The 27,450-nt window shown below is 27.3% G+C and overlaps 2 protein-coding genes across 2 annotated transcripts; both read left to right on the forward strand.

The window, feature by feature from the left end:
- Positions 1–10,012: 10,012 nt before the first annotated feature.
- On the forward strand, positions 10,013–14,880 carry LOC111613337 (peroxisome biogenesis factor 10-like). The gene is made up of 4 exons (XM_023354686.1): positions 10,013–10,179; positions 10,465–10,622; positions 10,705–10,843; positions 14,592–14,880. Exons 1-4 carry the CDS (start codon positions 10,150–10,152, stop codon positions 14,658–14,660), a joined length of 396 nt encoding a protein of 131 aa, XP_023210454.1. The 5' UTR covers positions 10,013–10,149; the 3' UTR covers positions 14,661–14,880.
- A 10,302-nt stretch (positions 14,881–25,182) lies between these two features.
- On the forward strand, positions 25,183–25,958 carry LOC111613341 (adult-specific rigid cuticular protein 11.9-like). The gene is made up of 2 exons (XM_023354689.1): positions 25,183–25,281; positions 25,415–25,958. Exons 1-2 carry the CDS (start codon positions 25,198–25,200, stop codon positions 25,832–25,834), a joined length of 504 nt encoding a protein of 167 aa, XP_023210457.1. The 5' UTR covers positions 25,183–25,197; the 3' UTR covers positions 25,835–25,958.
- Positions 25,959–27,450: the final 1,492 nt, after the last annotated feature.

The raw sequence follows: 27,450 nt of genomic DNA on the forward strand, positions 1-27,450 counted from the left end.
AACTTAGAAAAGCATAAAGTGGCCACATGGCCATGAATGCCTAAGCACAAACAAAGGAACTGAACAAGGAAAACAAAACTAGTTGCTAGGTTCTATAATACTAACTGAACCTGACAATTAATGTACTAAAATAAACAGGGATGATTAAAGAAAAAGAAAACATAAAGAAAACCCATGGAATCACTGAAAATTCACCAAAAAGCTGATGGAAACATAGAACTTGTAACAAACAACAACTCAAGAAACCCAATGTTTTATTGTTTTTACATATATACATATACACCATGCTTGGGTAAAGCAATAGCTGGTTGAATGCTGTGGAGGAGGGCTAAAGACACTTAAAGTTGCACCATAACCTGCATTATTATATCTAAATTAATAGTTCTGGAAGCAAAGATTTGACAGAGGTCCAGGTAGCATAACTAGCAATGAGTCTGCACAGTAATTGGAAGTTATGGGTTTGAGCCCCACTTTGAGCTGATTCTTTTCTTCTAGAAATTCCAAATTAAAATTAATTTATTATAATCATTAAAATTATGAAAATAATGATTTAACCACCTATCTGTAGGCAAATTACTTTGTATCTAATTACTAACTTTGCCTAATCACAGCCCAATAATTTGGCAGATTATCTAAACTCTGGAAATGATCCAAAACACTTCCAAATAAAACTAGAACTGGGCTGAATGTTGCAACAAGAAACAACAGGCCAAAAATTTTTAGTATCAAGTCACTTCTATCTTTTAAATGATGATGGTAAATTTGGAATGCAGTAGAAACTTTTTTGTTGAACTGAGGAACAATTGTTATTTGCAATGAAAATTCCATACAGATTTAAACTTATTATTTTTATATTTGAAAATAAATGGTTTTTTACATATAATAATATGTACATTATTAAAATATATTTTAGTTCAAATTAATTAACAACCATTAAATATTTTAATTTTATTGATACAGGCATTCAAAAATGGATAAGATGGAAAGATGAAATAAGTAAACTTTGTGATTTTACATACTATGTTCTCACAACTATATCAGGTTGTATATATTTTATTTATGTTTTTAAAATTTAAATTTTTTTAGTATATAAAATAATTTAATTTTAGTTGAATTCTGATTATGTAGGCTAGTTGTTAATTCAGTGTAAAAAGAAGTTACTTTGAAATCTTCGTACATAAAAAGTTAAGCATAAAGTTAGTTCTTTTCAGTAGCAAACTTGGATATAATTTCATCTACAAAAGCTAAATTTTTATTGTTAAAATTGCATTATATTTATAATGTGATTTTAAGAAAGAAAATTTTATTAATTTCCCAAAATAATGTCTTTTATAATTTTGAAAGACTTAATTAAAGAATACTTTATAAGGAATTATAAATTATTACTTAAGTCTTATCATTTGGTAAAATCATGTATTACCTGTCATTCTTTATTTGTTAAGAAAGTTATCTTAATAAATTTAATTTTTCAAGTATTACTATAAGCAAACTAATATAAAAATGAAGTTTAACCATTATAAAAAGTTCAGAAGTTTTTATTTATTAGTTTAGAGAGATTCAAAATATATCATGGAGTAAAGTCCAAAAATGAGAAACCAGATAGTTTTTCACATTCAGATTATATCATGAAGACATTGGCATTTATTTCATTATGTGTGATAGAGATTATTTTTTTCTTGAAAAATATATAATACATTGAACTTAATGGTACTATTGATATTATATGTATATAATGTGTTTATTAAAACATTCTGATAGGAATATTAAATACTTTAAATATTACTATTATTTTCTTTATATGAGTTAGAAAAAATTAATTTTGATTATCTTGATACTAAATTTTTGAGTACAAAGTATCAAACTATAAATTTGCTATTAAAATTTAACTCCACACACAAAAAATAAACAAAAAATTGTGCTCTTTGAGATTAACTCTAAATTATAGTATTAAAGTATTTTTGCATTTATTTTAATCGTATATAAACCAAACACACAGTAAACTGGATGTAAATTTCAAATATATGGTCAAATTGTTAATGTCCACCATTCATACAAAATTTCAGTATACCAAATGAAAAATTGTATTGAGCTGTTTTTTCATATAATTCTGTGGGTACAGGTGGTCAATGACTTTTTCAATGAATTAACAGTCCACAAATTTAGAATTTAACCTATATTTTCTCTGATAATATGCTTTCTTTGTTATATACTGTTAGATGCATTAAAAAAAAATGAAAAAGTTAACTTGTTTATAAATGCTTTTGCTAGACATTAAAGTTTTACTTTATATTTTAAGAATATAAACATTTTTAAGTGTTGAGTAAATTTATATTAAATAAATATAATAAAACCTATCTAAAATGAAATGCAGTAGTGCTGTTGACAATTTTCGACAAGTTTCCATTTTATAGATTACATTTGAATTAATACAGTAAAAAAGAAAATTGAAAAACGTTACAGTTGACATATTTAGAATTGATTTGCCTCTAACATTATTTGTTCTAAAGACAATGTGCAGAACATTGTCTTTAGAACAAATAACACATGCATACATGTGCCATACATGTTTCAGTGTTTTCAATACTGAAATTAATATACTACTTTCATCGTTTTTCATTTGTCTGTGCGTGTGAATTTCTTGAAGTCGGATGTAAAGAGGATATCTACTTGTTTTAGTCTAGAAATGATTTATTTTTAGAATATACAGATTGAATTAATATAGTTACCAATCCCATTGGATATAATTTTGTGAGGAAATGTTATTATTAAAGCCTAGGTCCTATATCAGACCTAGGCTTTAATAATAACATTTTGCGAATTATGCAACAATTGTTGTTCTTAGCTACCTGAGAAAGTCTCCCGTTACATTTTCTCGAAAGCAACATGACGCTTTCTCGTGAACTATTAACCTCTACACGGCCGAAATCGTCCGTGAATATCACCAGAGACGGCCGAAAAGAGTCAGTCGTTGTTTTAGTCCTCGGAGAGGAAAGAAGTCATTGTCTATTTAATCGTCACCCATTTAATTGTCAGCCAATTAATCGTCGCCCATAGGATAACCTTTTTTGTGTGTGTGTTAGTGCACGATCGAGCCTGGATAAATCAAAAGGGACATTTTGACTGGATATTCCATCCCTGGATACATTCTGAAAAAGCTATAAGAAGAACTATTACCTTGTTCTCTGATTCAACATGACACGACCGGGATATCTATTACCAAAGGTATTTATCACCCCGCGAATCGTATGTGAACTTTCTCTCTCCGCGACAACACTTTATCCAGTTTATTTTTAAATAAACCCTTGTTAATTGTTAAGTGTATCTGAGTCACTTCCACATGTTGTCTCTCGATCTAACATTGAGAATCCGTCTATCCACGTATGGGACCGCTCGCACGATGGTGTGATGTAATCACCGTCTTGGCTTCCGTGTTCCGTTAAACACGGTGGTGTCAATCCTGACAGGGCACCAAGGAGGTGTCGACCCGAAAGGTCAGAATTTTATGAATATTGAAATTAATGTATTATGCATAGAAGAAACAGTAATCTTGCACAATTTGTTTATAATCAGTCACTGCATAGAATTTATTGATTAAAATATGTATCTATTTATTATATTGAATTTGGATCCATACACACAGAAAAACCCCTGAAAAAATTCAGGGGTTTTTCTATGTGTATGGATGTTTGCGTGGTGTGTATGGAAAGGCATGATTTTGTTTACCCTCTTTGAAGCTTAATAACTCCTGTGTATTTTGTTAAAAATTTCTGAAATTTTGCAAGGAGGTTTGTGTATTAGGGAGATTGATGCTATTAAAATTTGGTGGTTAAAGGTCAAGGGGGTGGGAGATAAAGGAGGATGTATCATATCTTGAGTAGCGTCAAAGTTAATGACAATTTTACTCATTATTAGCATTTACAATTTTTTATAAAATCTATCTCTACCCTCAAAATTAAGCATTTTGCTATTTTATAATAATTAAAAACAAATTTTTTTGAATAAAATATCATAACAGATGGTGCCATGTGCACTTTTAAATGTTCCTGGGAAAGTTAAGCAACTTGCTGCTGTATTTTTTAAAATCTGATAACTGAATAGGTTCTAAAAATAAGTGAATTTGTAAAGAATTAATGAGAAATTATAGAAAAATCTTAAATTTCAGAGATTTATGAAAGTTATCAGAGATAACTATTTTTTTTTATCATCATTAGTTAAGAAAACATTTTATTAAATATTTATAAATTTCATAGCTTAAACTAAAATCTTAAAAACCTGATTACATTATACAGGAAATCCTTGTTAATTCAAACTTGGATAGTTTGAATCCCATTAATTTGGAACTTTACTTTTGTACTAGCTGAGGATATAGAGATTTACATGTTAAGGAATTTGATTAGTTTGAAATACAGCTACCTCATAATTTAAAATGAAAATTCAGTTGAAACTGTGATGTGCGTACATTAACTCATTCATTTAGATCAAAGTGTCCACATACTGTATAAGAACAATAGACCAAGAACAACTTTAATCTGGTCAATGCAACTTTACTTTTACAGTAAGTCATTTTTAGGTGTCACCTTACATATGGAATACCCCTTTTTTCTTTTATTTCATAAAATATGGCTGGATTTCAGGATAGCAAGATTGAGCTACAAGTAGCAGATTGAGATATTTGTAGAACTCTAGACTACTACTTTTTGGGTCACTTTAAAAATAATATGGGCTATTTTTCAAGGAATTCTGTTTTACTTTTCATAAAATTTATCTGGCAACCTGTGAGGTACTCACAGGACACATGCTGTTTACCTGCAGTTTATTTATATTATTATTATTATTATTAATTATTAATGAACAAAAATAACATTCTTATAAGTAGCTGTATTCTGTTTCCTTAATAAATTTCATCAGTTACATGACATTTAACATATTGTACAAAAATATGTAAATCTTGAGTAATTTCAAGTTGCAAATATTTTATTCCCTGAGTTTCGAACTAATGAGGATTTCCTGTGTTTTGAATAATAGCTAGAAAAGCTATAGCTATTCAAAACGTAAATACAGTATAATTAAATTTAATGTGTAAAATTTTGATTTAGGGTTACAAACTGTTGGTGAAGAATATGTTTATATAGTGCAAGTTGATAATGCACTTAAATCAGTTCCATCACTATTGGTAAGTAAATTTAATCAGTATACTTTCTCTTAATTAAAATTTTTAAAATATTGTGTTATTGAAGTAAATATAAAAATTATTAGTTGGAAAAAATTTATATGAAATGAATATCTTCATATAAAGATTCAACAAATTTTATATGAGTTAGAAAAAATTAATTTTGATTATCTTGATACTAAATTTTTGAGTACAAAGTATCAAACTATAAATTTGCTATTAAAATTTAACTCCACACACAAAAAATAAACAAAAAATTGTGCTCTTTGAGATTAACTCTAAATTATAGTATTAAAGTATTTTTGCATTTATTTTAATCGTATATAAACCAAACACACAGTAAACTGGATGTAAATTTCAAATATATGGTCAAATTGTTAATGTCCACCATTCATACAAAATTTCAGTATACCAAATGAAAAATTGTATTGAGCTGTTTTTTCATATAATTCTGTGGGTACAGGTGTCCAATGACTTTTTCAATGAATTAACAGTCCACAAATTTAGAATTTAACCTATATTTTCTCTGATAATATGCTTTCTTTGTTATATACTGTTAGATGCATTAAAAAAAAATGAAAAAGTTAACTTGTTTATAAATCCTTTTGCTAGACATTAAAGTTTTACTTTATATTTTAAGAATATAAACATTTTTAAGTGTTGAGTNTTACTAGATTTATTTATATGTAACTAGCAGATAAGCCCGGCGTTGCTCGGGCAAAAAGTAACGATAGTGAAGATTAACATTATTACATTACAGCCAATCTTACCTGTTTTCATAGAATGCAAGAATTAGGTTTCTCTGTTTCCAGACTAATTAGAAAATTTTTAGATGGGTCTAAAAATATGTTTGATTTCCTGCAAAATCACAAAAAACTGCACGTGTCTGTAAATTTTGCATGTTGCTTCTCTTAACACTTCCATTCTTATCACTTCCATTGTTACTTAGCACTTCCATTGTTGAAGCCTTAATCCTGTCCCTTTCCCTATGGGGGAGGAATTTCGAAAAATCCCTTCTTGGTGTGCATTCTTGTGACGTACCCTAACTGTGTATCAAATTTCAAGTTTCAACTCCTAACCGCACTGAAATGCTCGTATATACGTGCGCCACCTATTGTAGGATAAATATACTATGCTGCCAGAAACCTTTGCAGGAGTGTATTAAACAACTTCCCAAAGTTTCATGGCAATCGGATAAATGGTGTAGTAATGCATGAAGGACAGACAGACAGACATACATTCGTTTTTATATATATATATATATAGATTATATATATGTGCAATATATAAAAGTGATTTAATTTTCTGGAGATGAATTGCTATATTTGAAAATATTTTGTATTATGTTCGGAATTTAATAACTTTTTAAATGTGTATGTAAAAATGTATTTCATTTAATACTTAAAATACATATGTAAGTATTGAATGAAATGTATTTTTACATACATATTTGAAAAGTTATGAAACTCAGAACACAATACAAAATATTTTCAAATATTTATTTTTTATTTATTTAGTATGAGGAAAACCTGTATGTAAGGCATACAACATGATATTACAATCATTTAATAACAATTACAACATAAAATAAAGTAATGATGATAATTCAGCACAAAATAATAAGCCTATTAAAAAACAATATAATAATAATCACAACAATAAATAATATCAATAACAACAATTATAAACATTCAAAAATTATACAAAAAAATATACAAAAGTGGCAATGAATAGACAGTGCAAACTAAAATTCTAAAAAATTTATATAAGAAGTAAGTTTGTATCTCATGGACATCAGTGCTTTACATTCCACCACTAAGTGAAAAACGTCAGAATTAACAGAAGAGTATCAAAATTTACAATATTTCAAACATGGAATCATCATTATTTTCAACATATTACATAACATGTATAACACAATTTGTGTAATGCAAAATAGTCTTTCTATTTTGCATTACACTTACCACTTATATTTACTTATATTTACTATTTTACATATTCACTTACCACTTATTATTATTATATTTAGAGGCTCTATCTTTGAACTCATTTAAATAATTATTCATTAATCTCATTAAAATGTCAGATGCTTCTATTTCATTCAGCATAATTGGATATCTCCATAGCCAAATTTTTGCAACAATGACACAATTCAATTCCTCTATGCTATTCTTTGAGAAATCAAATATAATTTTGCCAAAACAGTAAGTTTACTTACTAACTGTCTGTGCAACCAACTTATATTATTTTTCATTATATTAAAACAGAGAGGGACTCTTTGGAGCTCTAGATATATAATATATGATGGGGTCCATCTTTTTAACAAATACAAATGCTTAATAAAATTTATTTGTAAGTTACAAACAAATAATTTTAACTTATCTTTTCAGTGCATCAGTCTACTGGACACACATGCTTTAATTATCTTGTCTATACCAATACCAACTTTACAATGAATATACTTTAAATGCTTTAAGAAGCATCTATTAGACTGAAAAAATACACCTAAATATTTGTACTCATCAACAACTTCTATTTTACAATTAAGAATAAATCAGTTCTCATTTTTAGAATGTTTTCCTTCATTTCAAAATACCATTATTTTAGGTTTATCAACCTTAATGGAAAGTTGTAATTGCTGGATTGCATTCTTCAAAAAATCAATCATTCTCTGTAAACTTATAGGAGACTCAGACACAACATCCAAATCATCTGCATATGTCAAAATTTTTACCTCAATACACGCAAGATCAACACCTATTAAATCAGTCATTAAATTTTCTAATGAGTGAATTCAAATATAAATTAAACAAAATTGGACCCAAAACACAATTCTGTTTCACTCCTTTAAACACAAAAAAAAAGATCAGAGTACCACTCTTACCACAGACACATGCCTCTGCATTAGTATATGGCTGAATCAAACAATTTACAAATTTATAACTTAGTCCAATCTTCAAAAGCTGTCTCCACAAAAATCTCTATCTAAAGAATAAATGTTGACTTTAAGTCAACAAAAAGGCATAAAGTTCACATTGTTTCCTCTTCAAAGATCTTTGAATCAATGTATATAAAATATCTAATGTCGAAAAGCCAGAATGAAAGTCAATTTGAAAATCCGAAAATACCTCATACTTGTTTAATCATGTTACCAATTTCATATACAGGATTTTACAAAAAACTTTAGAAATTGTTGGTAGTAACAAAATTGCTCTATAATTATTAGGCAAATCTACTTTCCTTCTTAAAAATGGGGATGATCTTACAAATACACCAATCCAAAGAAATCTCTCCTAGTTGATATATATTATTAAACAAATATACCAAATATATTCAAACCTGTAAAATTCTTATATAGTTCTACCAATATACCATCAATACCAAGAGCAGTACCATTTTTTATACTAACTAAAACCAGTTTCACTTCCTCTTCTGTTATTTCCATAGCCAACACTTCATCCAGGTTTTTATTAATCCTTTGTAAAAAGAGCTTTTTCTTAACTTTGCATAAATTACGAATCATATATGTTCTTTATGAATACTACTCACAGCTTCACTATTTCCAATCTTTGCTTTTCTCATTCTGTTCAAAGCACAATTTCTTCTGACAACACTCAACCTGCAATCTGTATCAAATCATAAAAATTTAAAGGTTTGAACTGACCTTTGACACCAGTCTGATTTAATTAAATATTCAAATATGTTAACCATTAATATTTCCTGACTCTGAATCTCACACGTTAATTTATTATATTTATGATTTAACACCTCACTACATTCTTCTCTCCAAAAATTCTATCTCCATTACCCTTAAACCATTATACTCATAAACCCTTATACCTTCATATTTTCTTTTTGTAATTACAATCTAGAACTACACTAATTGGGAAGTGATTACTAAATACTTTATCTATCAATAGAACAGAGAAAACTTATTACACTAGATAACTGTCAGCCTAACCATAGCTAAATCAATTACCAAGTATCCTAATTTGCTCACATAAGTACAGTAGAGCGTAGATTATTCAAATCAATTGGGGACTTGGGTTTTTCGGATAACCGATTATGTACGAAAAAATATATTAACCTATCCCGTGTTGAAATTTTTCTCTGTTGCGTGTCACTTTGCGTTGAATTTTCGTTGATGTTAAGCCTAATGAAGACTATTGTATCGTTAAAAATTATTTTTTTTATTTTGTACAAACAAAATAAATATATTGAAAAATATAAAAACAATAAAAAATTATACTTCAGAAGTTAATTTAGTATCAAAAACGTAAAATATTTGAGTAGCCGAAGACATAGCCAAAGATTACAGCGCCACAGCACTGGCGAAAATTTAAATTTGTCGAATGGAATTCCTTCGGATAACTGACGTTTCAGATAAATGATGCTCTACTGTACTTTGTAAAAAATTATTTATTTAATTTTGTGATGTAAATGATGCATCAATGTTCGTATCAAACATATTTTTAAATGTTTAGAAGATTGAAACGTATTGAAGTTTGAATGATAGAAGTTTTTTATTACCCTCAAAATTAATGTTTTTGCCCTTTTATAATAATTAAAAATATAAAAAGTATTTTAATAAAATTATGATAACAGATGGTACCATCAAATATTGTCAGGAAAAGCAACTCATTGCTGGATTTTTATGCATGAAGTGACATTTTCAGTTATTTTTTTATAAATTTATGATTATTGATTTTATTTTACAGATTTGATATATTTAGGTTTAATTTTTAATTTTTCAGAGAAGAATTACATCTGTGTTAATACACACTTTGGGGCCACTTTTTATTCAGATTACACTAAATAAGTTGGAAAGAATAGTAAACCAGAATGATTTTCCATCTTCCATAGGAGGAGGAGATTTTAAGATTATTCTACTTCAAGTTATTCCAAATTTAAAATACATCCTTACTTTACTACATCGATTGCATTTGATAACTTTTTATTTTTATGGAACATATTATCATATGTCAAAGCGAATTTCTGGAATAAAATATGTAAGTATAAGAATATGAAAATGTTAAATGGGATAGTTTTATAAATTAATCAATCACTATCTTTAAGAAACCAGCAATATTTTATTATTTTTGAGTGTTTTACACACAATTATCTTTAGGAAACATCCATAATAGATTGCTTTCAAATTTAGAATCTAATTTAACCAGTTATAATTTTGTTGTTAGTGGGGAGATATTTTTAATTTTATCATTTGACATTATATATTATATAAAAAATTTTTTTACTGACAACTTATGTTTTATCAATTATTTTAAATATTTCAGGTTAGTTTGAAAAGATGGATGTCAGATCCTCCTCAAGATAATTATAAACTTTTGGGTTGGTTAGCATTCAGTCAATTATGCTTAAATTTGGGTATGCAAATCTATTTTGCCATTTTAAATAAAACAAAAAGGCAAAGAGTGGATAATAGTATAGAAAAGTAAGTTAAATTTTTTAATTAGTATTAAAATAAAACAATATTTATTATTAAATTTTGGTATAATAATTATTTTAATCAGTAGAATCTTGAAATCATCAGAACTTTCAGTGAAAGAGAGAGAAAAATGTTGCTTATGTTTAGAAAAAAGACAACATACAACTGCAACACCTTGTGGACATTTATTTTGTTGGAAATGCATTATGGAATGGATGCAAACAAAAGTAAGCTTTTCTTATTTATCATCGTAATCAGTTTAAATTATTTTATTTATATTTGTTAAACATTCTTCAAGAAATATTAAATTTATTCTAATAATTATTTTCTTGAAAAATATGAATAATTATCATTATTAAATAAACCATAAACTTATTTTTAATTACTAAAAAATAAATTTATGGTTATATATTACATTATATATTCAATAATAAAATAAGTGCATTTTGAGGAAATTTGTTTTACACATATTGTAGAATTAATAGAATCATGCTGAAATTCAAAAATGAGGGGTGTTGTCTGATGGTTGTGGCAGTTGGAATAATTTTCTTTTGCTCACTTTGATCTAATTCACTTTTATCTTCTTATGGAAAAATGTCAGAGTTTTTGTCTCAGAAAAAGAAAACTTTTTCACCACTATCTCAAGATGGATCACCATGAAATGTAAGAAAATGAATTGGAAGTGAAGAAAATGTCTCAGGTGAGTCAACAGAACAAATGAACTTGTTTTATATAAGAGCCAAAAAGGATATTAATGTTCAAGAAGGAATTAGATTTTTGTTGAAATTACAAGCTTCTTCAAACAGTAAATTACAAACACTTTTTGACTATTTAGATAGAATGCAAGCATGAACTGAGAATATAGATACTGCTCTGGTAGATGTTGAATCTAGACTCTGATCTAGTCATTGAAACTGATGGAGAAAAATTTTATCTTAAAGATGACAAATCAAACACAGAAATTAATGTAACTTGTAATACTCTGCATTAAAAGTTAATGAAATTAGAAGATAAAGAAAGAAGGAATAATATTGTTATTTCGGGCATCGGCAATGACAAATGGGATGATTGTTCAGCTAAGGTTCAAAAACTTTCTAACAATAAATTAAAGGTTACAGATGTCAATATTAAATGTGTCTTTAGAATTGGAAAATTTAAACCAAATATAAAAAGACTGATTATTTGTGAACAGACATTGAAGATAAATCAAAAGTTTATAAAAATATTAGTAATTTAAAAGGCATAAATATATTTATTAACAATGTTACTCAACAAATACACAGAATTTTTATGTTATACTAAAAAATTTCAGCTTACATGTTGCATTTGGAGTTTGGTGTTTCTAGAATATTGGTATTGGTATTAATAATAAAAGCAATAGTTTCTTTTTGGATTAGACTGTTGAAACTATATGATAACAGTTATAAGTAGCATATATATATAAAACAAACTGTATAAAATGTGTTCAATGATGGGTAATTATATTATATATATAATTGGATGATGGCATTGAAAAATCTGTTAGATGGACATGGGTTTTCATTTTTATGGTTGTCTCAAGATCCTCATTTGATCAAAAGTTATCAAACATTAATTATAAAAGTGTTGTTGCAAACAGAACATACAAGAAGAATGGTCTTTGTTGAAAAAGAACAAGCATTTTCAATTATTGTATTTTTAAAACAACTTATATGTGTGAGAATTACTTATTTATGGACATAAATTATCATGGAATTTTTACAAAGATTGCTTGTAGCCCTTGGTTTAATTAAATAAAATAAAATATCTACTAATGTGAGGTAGATAATAATGAGTATCAGTAATGAACATAAATAACCAGGTTATTTATGTTCATTACTGATACTTATGTATTCAGTTTTACTGTACACTCCTTTTTGTTTTATTAAATGTTCTACATTGATTCCTGAGTGTTTGTGCCTATTATCACTGGTGTGATAAGCCCTTATTGTTATCTAACTCATGTTAGTAGATATTTAATTTAATAAATTATCATATAAAACAATTAATTCTGCAGCTGATATGTGGTCAAAATTATATTTTGATGTATAACAGTAGACTAATAATAGGCTCTAAGTTTCATGCATTTGCAGTAACTATAGTATGCAAATGCATGAAACTTGAGAACATGTATTTTTTCACTGTATCAAATTTGAAACAAATAAGAAAAAGTATTTGACAAGATTTAAATCCTAGAAAGATATAATTAATTTATTGCATTTTTCAAAAAATGATTATTTTTATGTATTTTATTTTGTGTTATCTTGCACTAACCTATTTCAGTAATTTGTTAAATTTTACTAATTTCAGATTTACATAATACATATAAATATGAGTATTATTGTGTTTTATAAGCTTTTATATAATTTGTTATATTGTACTAACTTCAGTTTTTATGTAATACTTTAGCTCCCTTGTAACAAGTAAGATTTATAATAAAGAATTGAATTGAATTGAAATGATCTTCAGATGTTTTCTTTCATATAATTTATATATTGTATATCATTACTTATACAATTACTTTTTAAATAAAAATGTATTATGGATACAATTTCTGTAATTACTCAGGATTTTTATATTTCTTCTTAAATGAAGTTAAGACTATTTACAAAAATATAAAATTTTTGAGTCTATCTTAATCCTTTTTTACACCACCCCAGAAGTAACAGTCAACATGGGTTTTTTTCTTTTTGAAGAATATACTTCTTAAAAACAAAAGGTAAATAAACAGTAAAAAACAATTCACCACAATGTGGTGAGAAGAATTCTTCATGTTTTTAATGTAAAGTGTCAGATCCTAAAACAGAAGGCTGACACTTGATCATTTTTAACATTGTGAATTGTTTTTTACTGTTTATTTACCTTTTGTTTTTAAGAAGTATATTCTTCAAAAAGAAAAAAACCCATGTTGACTGTTACTTCTGGGGTGGTGTAAAAAAGGATTAAGATAGACTCAAAAATTTTATATTTTTGTAAATAGTCTTAACTTCATTTAAGAAGAAAAATGTATTAAATTAAAATACTGTATATGCTGGCAAATAAGTCAACTTTTTAATCCTTAAAAATATTTCTCTAAAACTATGAGTTGAGTCGAAGACTGATATAAAATGTAAACCTTTATCACAGTCATAAACAAATAGAATAGTGCTCCTAACAGTAGTCTTGACTGCAATTTGAAAAAATTGTAGATCTATAAATTCCCACTGTTGTCAGTTCATTTGTCTTTCCTTAATCTTGAGAATGGAGTTAGATAAATGAAAAATGAGACCAGATATGGAAACCATAGGGACAGGAAACCCCAATTAACTATATACAAACTTCTGATGCAAACTGAAAGTCAAGTTATTTCAATTCAAAAATTTTCCCATGAAAGGTGTTAGATGACTGACTGGCATGACTTTATTATTAAAGGAAAAGTATGATGTACAGGAGTAAGCCACTACTAATTTGAGATGGAGAGCAAATAATTTAAATTAAATAAATTAAAAATTGCAGCCTGGCATTGTGACAATGTCAAACAAATAATTGCTCGTTATTACAACGAGCAATTATTGGAATCTATCACTTGTATCTTTGAAAAATTTTAATGAAGTTTCATATATACTTTTATAATTTTGTTTTCATTTAATTCATTATCAAAATTACATTTATAAGATGAGATGATTTATATTAAGTTTTTTTACTTTTTCTGTTCTGTGGGTAATAACTTGTAAGATGTCCATCATGGGTTTGGCCAGGTCTACAATTTTATGTCAGGTGATGATGGGCAGGAGGGCCTGATATATTCAGGATAGATTTCCTGAAGCTGTATGCTCAGATTCTCTAGAGCAGTAGGCTGTTGCCTTAACTGTCTTGGCCATCTAAGTTACATTGAGCTTTATATATGTTAATTTAAAATTTTTATTTTTTAATATATTTATATAATAATTAATTTATTAATTTAAATTTATTTTACAGAGAGAATGTCCTTTGTGTAGAGATGACATAGAACCTTCTCGACTTGTATATCTTCAAAACTATGAATAATTTCCTGTATTATTATTATTAACGAATTGTGATATCGTTTATTTTATTATGTAAGATTAATTACATTAATAATTTTGTAATAAATTAATATTTTTAAAACAAAATATCTAGAATTACATTTTCAAAAGTTTTAATTGGTTTAAATTTTAATTTTTATCTTGAAAAAGATGTTAATAAAATTAATTTAGTTAAACTTTTTACATCAGAAACTTTGCAATGTATTATCAAGGAATATAAAAAATAATAAATAAATAATTTTTATATTAAGTGAAGTAGAATAAATTAATAATTGAAGTCATAATTACAAACCATAAAATATCGTTTTTAATTATAACGAATGTTCAGTAATTTACAGTATCATTTTATTCAAAGATATACTTGATTGACTTATGAAATATGTTGGGTTAAAGTTGTCTTGTTAGCTTAGACTGGTCAGGTCTCTCTGATGGACTTGCTGTAGGCTACAAGGACATCCTAATGAAGATTTTCTGGTGAAAGCATCTACTAGAGACAGATTAGAAGAAGTAATGGCCAGTCTTAAAGTGAACAGATGAGAGAGTGACTAGATGAAACAACATGTAGGGAAAACAAAGGACTGACACAAAACTTTCCATATACAGTATATGCAATCCAACCCCATTTATCTGGGTTCAATTTGTAATATCCAATTAGTTTTAATAGTTGTAACTCTAGTTTTAAGATAATTATTAAGAAAATTAATAATTATCAGAGGTTTTTTATCTTGATAATTTTATGCTGTGCCTTTTTTATAGTCAGTATTTATAACTTACATTTAAAGGGTGACCCAAAAGTTAATTAATCTAACCTAACTGAAGTGGCTCACATAACTGTCTTTCTGGACATTCTATATATTTATACATATATATACATATAGAGCAGTGTTTCTCAATTTTCTTTTTACCTTTGGCACCTTTTGAGCTTACACATTTTTCTGAGTTCCTCCATAATAGTAGCTGGGGGTAAAATTAAAAAATAAACATTGAAAATTCTACCGCTTTTTTAAATATTATAAAATGGATTTTTAATTAAAATAATTATAGCATATAACGTTAAATCGTGTAACTTTCAACCTTCAAATTCAAAACTTGCATACATATGGTATTACTATATATAATTGTTACTTTTTTTTTTAATAGTTTACTTCACACTCGTTTTTATGCCAGTTTCAGAGGTGAACAAGTGGTGAGGCTAAAATGAAGTTCTTGGGATATGCATTCCATACATCTACAAGCAATATTTTAATAGTAAACATCCTTTGAACAAAAATATTAAATGAAAATGACATGCTCTGTATACACGTGCAAGATTTAAAGTGTCTTCATTTACAAGAAACAAATGAATGTATATTGTCTGATAAACATTTTAGGTTCAAAATTTCCTTATCAAATTTACTTTTGTATTTTATTAAAACATAACATTTTAATAATTTGCATACATTTCTCTAATAATTTACTTATTGAAATGTATTCTTTTTCATATAATTTTAATATTTGGTTCTGATTGTTGCCCTCTATAATTTACTATGGCTTTTCCAAAATTGATTTTTGGCTCCTTGTTCTGTGGCCCAAGTTGAGAAAAACTTTGATATAGAATACTTCCAAATGGATAACTTCAAAATCTAATATTAATTGTTGATCCATCATTGGCATATTTCAATTTATTTTAGATTAAGGTTTGAACCATTCTGATATAATTTTTATTCTGATAACGATTTTAATAACACAGACTTGATTGTAACAATTTATGTGAATATCAAATTAGAATAATTAAAGTTAAAAATGTAATTAGATATTTCACTTCTTAAATTCTCACTCTACAAAAGAGATTTCACAGGGATTCAATCACGTTTACACCTTCTATAACATAGAAATTTTATAACTAAATCATAAACATTGAAAGAAGACTTTAAAATTAAATTTTATTACTAAAAAACTTGTTAGGAAGCTCTAGTTAAAAGAAAAATCCTTGAAATTGTTGGAAACCTTGACCGTGGGTTTTTACCTTGAGAAAAAAAATTAACCTCATCCTATATTCCATTCACATCAACAGATAACTTCAGTAAAATTTATTGACTTGTGGAATGCAAACTGTCTTAAAAAGTATAACTTAAATTTTATTATCGAAAGCTTTAATTTATGATGTACAAATCAAAAATATGGATTTATCATCAAAAGTCGCTAACAGTGATTTACTTGTAATTAATGTTTTCAGCATTAATTAGGTGCATAATGACAACTGTAACAAATTTTTATGTTAAAAAGCATTTTTATATTGCACCTAATTAAATTTTAATGAGAGATAATATAACCAATTATAATTTTCTAAATGAAAGATATAAGATCAATTAAAATTACTCTAAATTAATTATAAATAATATACATAAGTTAGATTTAAATAAGGTCTATCAAGTTCATCAAAACATTCTATTTTTTGGCAAAATATTCTTGTTTTATCTTTTAGAAATCATCAATCTTCTTTGTTTATTCATTTACAAGGGCAAACTAATTCAAGTAGAAGATAGCAAATAATTACTTCCTGTTTTTTTCACATTTCCTATGAATTACATAATTTTTAATACATTATAAACTGTATTAATTTCTAATTATCATTCAATTTTTTCTTTGAAAATCCATTGTAAAAGAAGGACGAATTAAAAATTCTAAATGTTGTTATGGCTATAAAGTTTAATGGTTCATAAAAATNAGTTTACTATGAAAACATTACAGTACAAATGTAACATTACTTTTTCCTGACACATATTGATAAACAATTTCCACGATGAAATGTATGGAAATTCTTATTTAAAACATATATAACTATTATAATCAAAGGAATTTAAATACTTACAGTTTTATTGATTGTTAAATAATTTATACAAGAATTCTATACTTTTAATTTGAAAAATGGTCATACAAATTTGATTAAACATATTTATACATATATCCATGATGAAACTGGATATATGAAATTTCTGTAAATTTGAGAAGTATTGTTTCTTAACACACAGATTTTGAACTGATATTCAAAAGCACAAAATGTCTATTGACAGAAAGAACTGCCAATTCTAACTAAAACATTAAAAAAAAAATTCTGATAAGAGTAATCTATGGAGAATATTCTTTATTCAAAATTGTTCAATAACTTTTACATTTAAACTTTATAATTTGTTAAAATTTCTCTTTCAGAGGTATGCAAAACTTAGTTAATTTTATTGTTTCATCTAACTATATTAAATGCATGTGATAAATTCAAAGAATATTCTGACTTATCTTAATTATAAATTTCATCCTTTCTCGAACTTTTTATGAATAATAGCTGTAACAAAGTATAAATTTTATGTTATTTATTATCTGTGCACGTAAATTTAAAACACTAATCGCACAATTAAAATGATCTATTGTGTATGATTTGGTTCAGAGGTGCATAAAGATCAAGTATGAAGTTAAATGTTCACAAAAATAATCAACTGTATTTTCACTTTATACTCACTCCATATTACGACAACTAAAAAAAAAAATAATCTATTTCGTCATGATTCGTTCCGACGACCACAAAATATAATCTATATTTCAGTGGGTTGACGTCATTCAGCTGACCAATCAGCGCTTTGTGCCATCTGGATATTTAGCCGCACGTATTAATATCCATTTACGAATTCTAAATTAATAATAAATATGAAGATATTTTAATGGATAAATTTGTAAAAAAAATATGTATTGATTTATATACAAAATTGAGAATTTTGAAATAATAAAATTCAACAGAAAAAAAAATTACGTATATCATAAATACAAATAACCCGATAATTATTTTAAATATCAATCGAACATATATAAATTAATATTACTTCGAGATAAAATGTTTGTTTGTTAATAATTAATATTTTATTTCGATACCGCTTACTGATGAATTTACAATTCAGTTTCTATTGCAGAATGGTAAAACTTTATTATACAGTTTACACACAGATTAACATTGGCTTTGCGTGTTTTAAGACTTCTGCCTGAAATTACTGCTGTGGAAATTACATTAGAGCTTTAAGAAAATCGAATATTTTATAAAGCATCAGAATTTAATTTAAATTATTTTTACTTTTCAAACTCTATTTAATTCTATATTATCGAATAATCAACTTCAATGATGAATGAGGAAAAGAAAACCTGATTCCTTATCAGCTTTAATTTGATCATTCATCATAAAAATTGGATAAATACTTTTTGTCTTTCTTGAATTATCTATTATGACCTTGATCATCATTTGATTTCCTATACACGAATTCTAAACGTGTTTTAAAGAGGTCAAGAAGATGAGTAGGATTATGCAATCTTTGTTCCTCTACTATAAATAGAGTGAAGACAGCCATAGGTGTCATTGCTGTTACAATAACCGGAACACGAAAATGAAGCAAGTTGTAAGCGTTTGTATTATATTTTTATTGTCGTTGCTTATTTATTGTTGCACTATAAATGATTGTATATATTTTTTTTGTGTGTTTTCAGGCCATCCTTTTACTCTTAGTAGCTGTGAGCTCCGCTCAACTCTTTTACAATTACGGAGTAACTACACATCATGTGCCCTCCTTGAAATACGTCGGAGTACCAGGCATTTACGGATACCATCATCCTCTTGCTCTTCATCATGGCGCTCTTCTTCATCATGGTGCTCTCGTTCATCCTTTCCTGGTAGGAAAGAAAGAAGAGAAGAAAGATGACAAGAAAGAATAAATGAATTTGATAATTTCTTAAAGAATAAAAGCGCTTTTGTTCTATTCTATTTTCTCAATAAAATCTTTTTTTTCCCCTCGCTCAATCAAACTTGTCTTGCGTATTTTTATTAAAAAATGCTGCACTTACGTCTCATTAACACGTTTTTCTCAAATCATATTTTTGTAATAATTACTTAAATAATTTATGTTTATTTATTTAAATTTTACCTGACTTATAATTCAACCAAATTTAAAATTACCATTGACGGAAACATAAAAAATGGAAGTTGTTTAGAGGCTATTTTATATACATTAAAGACACTTGTTGAGAAAATGGCTGCCGTTTAGAGGTGATTATTGTTGGAAATTTCACTGTATTAATCAACACAATAATAATTATTTGCGTATAATTAATTATAACAGAATTAATATCCTATAAACTGAGTAATAATCGCAAAAATTCACACGAGTCTCAGCTTGTTAGAGACATAATTTATAAGGAAATGGGATAGAACAGAAATATTTCAAACAGCAATTTTTAATTATAGAAAAATCAAATTGATATAAATACAGAAATGGCAATAGTACCTGTAACTAATATATTCGAAGGTTATTTTTTAACCGTGAAAAAATGATTGACTCCACCCTCTGTATTATCATTCAGCATACAAAACCTATCAAGGTTTCGTTGTTGTCCTTGAGCATCACGATATTCCTTTTATATTTTGCCAATAGAGAAGAGGAAAAATTATTTAATATTTTATACCATCTTCTTATTCAATAAAATTTTTAAATTATATTTAATATTGCATTAAATTGGAGTTATACNTTATCAAGGAATATAAAAAATAATAAATAAATAATTTTTATATTAAGTGAAGTAGAATAAATTAATAATTGAAGTCATAATTACAAACCATAAAATATCGTTTTTAATTATAACGAATGTTCAGTAATTTACAGTATCATTTTATTCAAAGATATACTTGATTGACTTATGAAATATGTTGGGTTAAAGTTGTCTTGTTAGCTTAGACTGGTCAGGTCTCTCTGATGGACTTGCTGTAGGCTACAAGGACATCCTAATGAAGATTTTCTGGTGAAAGCATCTACTAGAGACAGATTAGAAGAAGTAATGGCCAGTCTTAAAGTGAACAGATGAGAGAGTGACTAGATGAAACAACATGTAGGGAAAACAAAGGACTGACACAAAACTTTCCATATACAGTATATGCAATCCAACCCCATTTATCTGGGTTCAATTTGTAATATCCAATTAGTTTTAATAGTTGTAACTCTAGTTTTAAGATAATTATTAAGAAAATTAATAATTATCAGAGGTTTTTTATCTTGATAATTTTATGCTGTGCCTTTTTTATAGTCAGTATTTATAACTTACATTTAAAGGGTGACCCAAAAGTTAATTAATCTAACCTAACTGAAGTGGCTCACATAACTGTCTTTCTGGACATTCTATATATTTATACATATATATACATATAGAGCAGTGTTTCTCAATTTTCTTTTTACCTTTGGCACCTTTTGAGCTTACACATTTTTCTGAGTTCCTCCATAATAGTAGCTGGGGGTAAAATTAAAAAATAAACATTGAAAATTCTACCGCTTTTTTAAATATTATAAAATGGATTTTTAATTAAAATAATTATAGCATATAACGTTAAATCGTGTAACTTTCAACCTTCAAATTCAAAACTTGCATACATATGGTATTACTATATATAATTGTTACTTTTTTTTTTAATAGTTTACTTCACACTCGTTTTTATGCCAGTTTCAGAGGTGAACAAGTGGTGAGGCTAAAATGAAGTTCTTGGGATATGCATTCCATACATCTACAAGCAATATTTTAATAGTAAACATCCTTTGAACAAAAATATTAAATGAAAATGACATGCTCTGTATACACGTGCAAGATTTAAAGTGTCTTCATTTACAAGAAACAAATGAATGTATATTGTCTGATAAACATTTTAGGTTCAAAATTTCCTTATCAAATTTACTTTTGTATTTTATTAAAACATAACATTTTAATAATTTGCATACATTTCTCTAATAATTTACTTATTGAAATGTATTCTTTTTCATATAATTTTAATATTTGGTTCTGATTGTTGCCCTCTATAATTTACTATGGCTTTTCCAAAATTGATTTTTGGCTCCTTGTTCTGTGGCCCAAGTTGAGAAAAACTTTGATATAGAATACTTCCAAATGGATAACTTCAAAATCTAATATTAATTGTTGATCCATCATTGGCATATTTCAATTTATTTTAGATTAAGGTTTGAACCATTCTGATATAATTTTTATTCTGATAACGATTTTAATAACACAGACTTGATTGTAACAATTTATGTGAATATCAAATTAGAATAATTAAAGTTAAAAATGTAATTAGATATTTCACTTCTTAAATTCTCACTCTACAAAAGAGATTTCACAGGGATTCAATCACGTTTACACCTTCTATAACATAGAAATTTTATAACTAAATCATAAACATTGAAAGAAGACTTTAAAATTAAATTTTATTACTAAAAAACTTGTTAGGAAGCTCTAGTTAAAAGAAAAATCCTTGAAATTGTTGGAAACCTTGACCGTGGGTTTTTACCTTGAGAAAAAAAATTAACCTCATCCTATATTCCATTCACATCAACAGATAACTTCAGTAAAATTTATTGACTTGTGGAATGCAAACTGTCTTAAAAAGTGTAACTTAAATTTTATTATCGAAAGCTTTAATTTATGATGTACAAATCAAAAATATGGATTTATCATCAAAAGTCGCTAACAGTGATTTACTTGTAATTAATGTTTTCAGCATTAATTAGGTGCATAATGACAACTGTAACAAATTTTTATGTTAAAAAGCATTTTTATATTGCACCTAATTAAATTTTAATGAGAGATAATATAACCAATTATAATTTTCTAAATGAAAGATATAAGATCAATTAAAATTACTCTAAATTAATTATAAATAATATACATAAGTTAGATTTAAATAAGGTCTATCAAGTTCATCAAAACATTCTATTTTTTGGCAAAATATTCTTGTTTTATCTTTTAGAAATCATCAATCTTCTTTGTTTATTCATTTACAAGGGCAAACTAATTCAAGTAGAAGATAGCAAATAATTACTTCCTGTTTTTTTCACATTTCCTATGAATTACATAATTTTTAATACATTATAAACTGTATTAATTTCTAATTATCATTCAATTTTTTCTTTGAAAATCCATTGTAAAAGAAGGACGAATTAAAAATTCTAAATGTTGTTATGGCTATAAAGTTTAATGGTTCATAAAAATCCCCCGTTCAGTTACAATCTATGGTATCGATTACACTATTAATTATAGCTAAAACTGGTTATTGATTCATCATAATCATCGCGATCCCACACGAGTTTACTCTGACTCTACAAACTACCTTGAATATCCTCCAAATATTCTTAGCCACCGCCTCATGCAAACTATTGTTCTGTTTTAACATATTATTTCTTAGTATGATAAATAACAACACTTGCTAATTTAATTGCTTTTTATAAGTCATTTTCTATTAATAATTATTAAATATTTACCATATTAAAGATTTGGTTATTTTAGCTTACCATTGTTATGTTTATCACCAAGGGTAAGAGGGAAGAAATCAAGGGAGGGGTGAAATGTTTAGGTTTCATGTAGCTTATACTTTCCTCTGGATCCTAGAGATTAACTCTGAAAACTTTTAGAACTTCTAGAAACGTTTCTATATATCTGGTTTTAATTAAATTTTATATAGGTGGGTCTACATATATTTAAATGGCCAGAGAGAGATTCAATGGATGTAACCAAGATAAGATCTTGATTTAATTTTCCTCAAATTCGAAAAGAAACTCAATAAAATAATGACTATCTTCTTACTAAATTGAACTTCTTATTTTCCCCCTTTTTTTTGATAGAATAGATGCAGGAATTTCAAGGGAGGGCTCATTTAAATTTTAATCGTTATACATTCTGTAGATTTAATATGAAACCTATTTATTATTAGAACATTAATTCATCCTACAGATTAAATTATTTTACTTTGCACAGAAGAGGAAATAGAAAACACTTCGCACATTATAAAAAAAAAAATAATAATAACCTTAAATTTAAGATTTAAGAAATTTATTTTTCAAACTTCCTCTAAAAAGTAAAAATAGTTTCTAACTGTAACTCGTCCCACCCATCTGCAAGATATTTGAATTGGGTGGGGCACCTTAGATATAACGGTATCTGAGCAAGGTCAGTTTGTCACCTCCACTGATGTCCTTCGCTAATATTACGAAACTAGAAATAAAAATTCGACTCTTCACAATGATCTCAGTAATTCACTAGTAAGAGAATGCTTAATTTGTTGTAAAAAACAATAATTATTGTTTTCGACTTTGAAATGTTTTTATGTCCTTCTCTTAATGATACATAATTTGTTTGGCAATCATTATGGATTTCGGTAATTGATAGTCGAATGAATAAAACATTTATGTACACATAGACTCATAATTAACTAATATTTAAACGAAAACTGTGCTAATGAGTTTATTAATACCTAATTAAACCTTTGTCTTTGCAGTATACTGTAGTACTTTTGACTCGTGCAGATCAATTATACTGTTGTATATTAAGTGGTATACGATAGCTTCAATAGAATCAGTTCCAAGAATTAATTTATACATTAGATTACAGAATGCATTGATGTAAGTTGAATGAAGTAGGAGAATTAGCATATATTTAACTTAAAAAATTTCTATTTAAATACAGTGAAACCTCATGTAGCCACCTTCAGGGTATACGATTTCTGGCCACATAAATGAGTGATCGCTTAAGTAGGCTCATGAAAAAATTGATATACAGAATTGTAATTAGAATACTGTACTAAATTCTGTTAAATGTTTAATACAAATTTTGAAAAACTGTTTCAAAAATACAGCAATTCTGTTTAAAGTACTTTAAACTATAGGTTGAACTTAATTTTGCGAGATTAACCTGTTCTGTTGACCACCTACACGAGGATAAACGTCAGTTTTAGAATGCTTCAATCGTGGCCATTTAAGTGAAGTAGCTAGGGGCCACCCAGATGATTTATATTAAAACTTATGCAGTTTTAGAGGGTAATTTCATGGATTTCGAAGGTGGGATTTTACTTTATACTAATTTATATTTTTTTTAATTCTAAAATTCAATTAAAATTTCTTCAATAGTATAGAAATTTCTCGATTCGTCACGATAATGATTTCATATGATCACTTTTATTCAGAAACAGGTCTAATGAAGAATGTAAACAAACCTTCTAAAGCAGAGACCTCCAAAACTGTATTTAAAATCAGAATATTCATAAAAATAATAAAAAGTATTAATCAATAAACCGTGAATGAAGAGAGGAATGCACAAGGACAATCGCTGATCAAGGTTAAATATCTGGATGCTAATCAAGAATCCCTGCAGAATGCTCTTCCCGATAGGAAAACATTTCATTTCTCTAACACAGATTTTCACTAGGTGACCTTAACTGACTCATTGAATGTGTAAACCACAACTGGAATTAGTTACTCTGTATTTGACAAATGCTAATTTCTTTGTCGCCGAAATTTTGATGTGTCCCTCGTTGACCTAATTTCGAGTGTGGCAAAAAATTCGATTTGCATATCGAATGTGTAGGTGCTAAAATGGTCCATCTTTAGATGTTCTGGCGGGGTCATCCGATCTGTACACCTATAACAAGGTCGAAACGGACGAATCAAATCACTTCCTCATATTTGTCAGGTGATGGGATGAGTGGTATAAATAAGTGGACATTTGACCAAGTCTTCACTGCAGTCTTCCATCTACAGACAGCAACAGACATCATGAAATTTGTAAGTATACATTTTATGATTTTCTTTGCTACCTACTAGCATTTACTACTTCACCTCTAGGCATATTAGCAATAGGAAAAGCAAACTTTGCAGGCTTAATTGTTGTTGTAACGGTTGTATTTTAATATTACAGATTATTCTTTCCGCTCTCGTCGTCTGCGCTTTCGCAACAGACGCACACCTGTCATCTGATGGCATCAATTACAACTTCGGCTACAAGACCGGTGATGCAGGCCTTCATACCCGTTCCGAATCAGGCACTGCTGGTGCTGTAAGTGGACAGTACAGCTACGTAGACCCCAACGGCCACCTGAGACAAGTGACCTACACCGCCGATGCTTCAGGTTTCCACCCCTCAGGCGACATTGGTCCAGATAAGAAAACTCTTGCCGATGCCGCTGCCATCGCCGCTCTCGCACCAAAAGCACCAGAACCATTGAAACATCACTACTTGGGTTACCCATTCCACCACCCATATGGTGCTTACTACCATCACCCAAATGCTTACTTCCACGGAGTTCCCAACGCTTACTCCTACGGTTACCACTTTTAAAACACTTTAATATGCTTTTTGGGTTTTAATGTTATTGGGTGAAGGGTCTTGCATTTTCCAAAAAAAAAATGATGTCTGTAAAGAAACGCCTTGATTCTGGAGTAAAATAAAAGATATATATATATATAGATAGATAAATATATGTAAATATATTGTCTTGGCTCAATATTACTTTAATCGCTATCGAATATATGAAATGTCGCGAAACGTTTGATATATTCGCATTTCGGAATAAATAATCGAATTTTAATTGGCGCTTTTAATTTAATTTTTAAAATTTAACTCCAATAAAATCGAGTGATTTTTATTTAAAAAAAAACCTTGAATATTAATAACGAGAAAATGGCTTCCAATATTAAAATGGAAACTGAAAAAACATCTTCAATTTTCGCTTTTAATTATTTATTATTATTTTAATTTTTATTTTATCGACATTGACCTAGTTTTATATTCTTGGGCGTTGTTCGTTCGATTGACAACCCGTTCAAAGGCTAAAATCTGAATTAATGAATGATGAATTTGTCCTGGTTTTTGGCCTTGCAATTCATATAAATAAATCATCTTAAATCTATTTAAATTAATCGAATTGATTAATTTAAATTAAAGGAAAATCGTAATAGTTTAGGTAATGTTTTTAATCACGTGCAATTAATAAATTTATCAGTTTAGACCTTATACTAATGGGCTACGATTTAGGACTTCACTGTATTTTAAATTTATTATTTGTTAGAGGGAAAGGCCTCTTATATGTTATGGCATTGGGCTTCTACAAGTTGGTTATTTATTTACAGCTTAGAATATTTATATAAAGATTTATAATCTATTTAATTATTGGCAAATTTATTCATTTTTATTAAAATTGGTTTAAAAATAAAATATTTTAATTAAACAAATATATAGTTTTATTAAAATAATTTATATATAAATTTTAATATAATATTACGTCATTTTTAAAATTTTTAATTCAGGCGAATTAATTTTATTGAAAATATTTATTCATAGATGGAAGCATCATCGCATGGAATTTTTAAATTTTCTCAATTACATTTAAGTATATTTATAATAAATATATAAATATATTCACTAATTATAACACGATATTATTTTTATATCTATAATTTAATTTCAAAATAATCATATTATCATATTTGTAATATATATATTCCTCGTGTAATAAAACGTCTCCTAAATATTATTTTTAGTTTTAAATTTAAACTACAGATGGCAGGGCGGAGACTCTATTAATATCACGTGCGACTAAATATTCAGATGGCACAACGCGCTGATTAGTCAGCTGAATGACGTCAACCTACTAAAATCGGAAATGTTGATCGATCAGCCTAAACTTTGTATTGCTATTGTTCTGAGCGCGTGCAGGCATTATATAATAGTTATAGACATTTCATCTAAAACTTGATAAAGGCACTTATTTATAATTTCACTAGCTCTTGTGTGTATTGACATTAATTGAAAATTTTGCAATAATTTTAACATTAAACTAAGTTACGTGATATCAAAGATTTTAATGCTGAGACATTTTTAAACATCAAGAAGTAACTTTTATCTGTTTTGTATTTTTGTAAGCTTTTTTGTGGAAAATATTCTAATTTTTGAAC

This window comes from Centruroides sculpturatus, unplaced genomic scaffold (assembly GCF_000671375.1).
Source record: "Centruroides sculpturatus isolate CEXI.00-Female unplaced genomic scaffold, Cexi_2.0 scaffold1948, whole genome shotgun sequence".
Taxonomy (NCBI): Eukaryota; Metazoa; Arthropoda; class Arachnida; order Scorpiones; family Buthidae; genus Centruroides; species Centruroides sculpturatus.

What these genes read in the sequence shown, in the direction of transcription:
- LOC111613337 (XM_023354686.1), top strand. Translation starts at nt 10,150, where the DNA reads ATGTCAAAGCGAATTTCTGGAATAAAATAT. An exon ending in GAATTTCTGGAATAAAATAT is followed by an intron (nt 10,180 to 10,464) that starts GTAAGTATAAGA and finishes TAAATATTTCAG; the next exon opens with GTTAGTTTGAAAAGATGGAT. An exon ending in GTGGATAATAGTATAGAAAA is followed by an intron (nt 10,623 to 10,704) that starts GTAAGTTAAATT and finishes TTTAATCAGTAG; the next exon opens with AATCTTGAAATCATCAGAAC.
- LOC111613341 (XM_023354689.1), top strand. Translation starts at nt 25,198, where the DNA reads ATGAGTGGTATAAATAAGTGGACATTTGACCAAGTCTTCACTGCAGTC. An exon ending in CAACAGACATCATGAAATTT is followed by an intron (nt 25,282 to 25,414) that starts GTAAGTATACAT and finishes TTAATATTACAG; the next exon opens with ATTATTCTTTCCGCTCTCGT.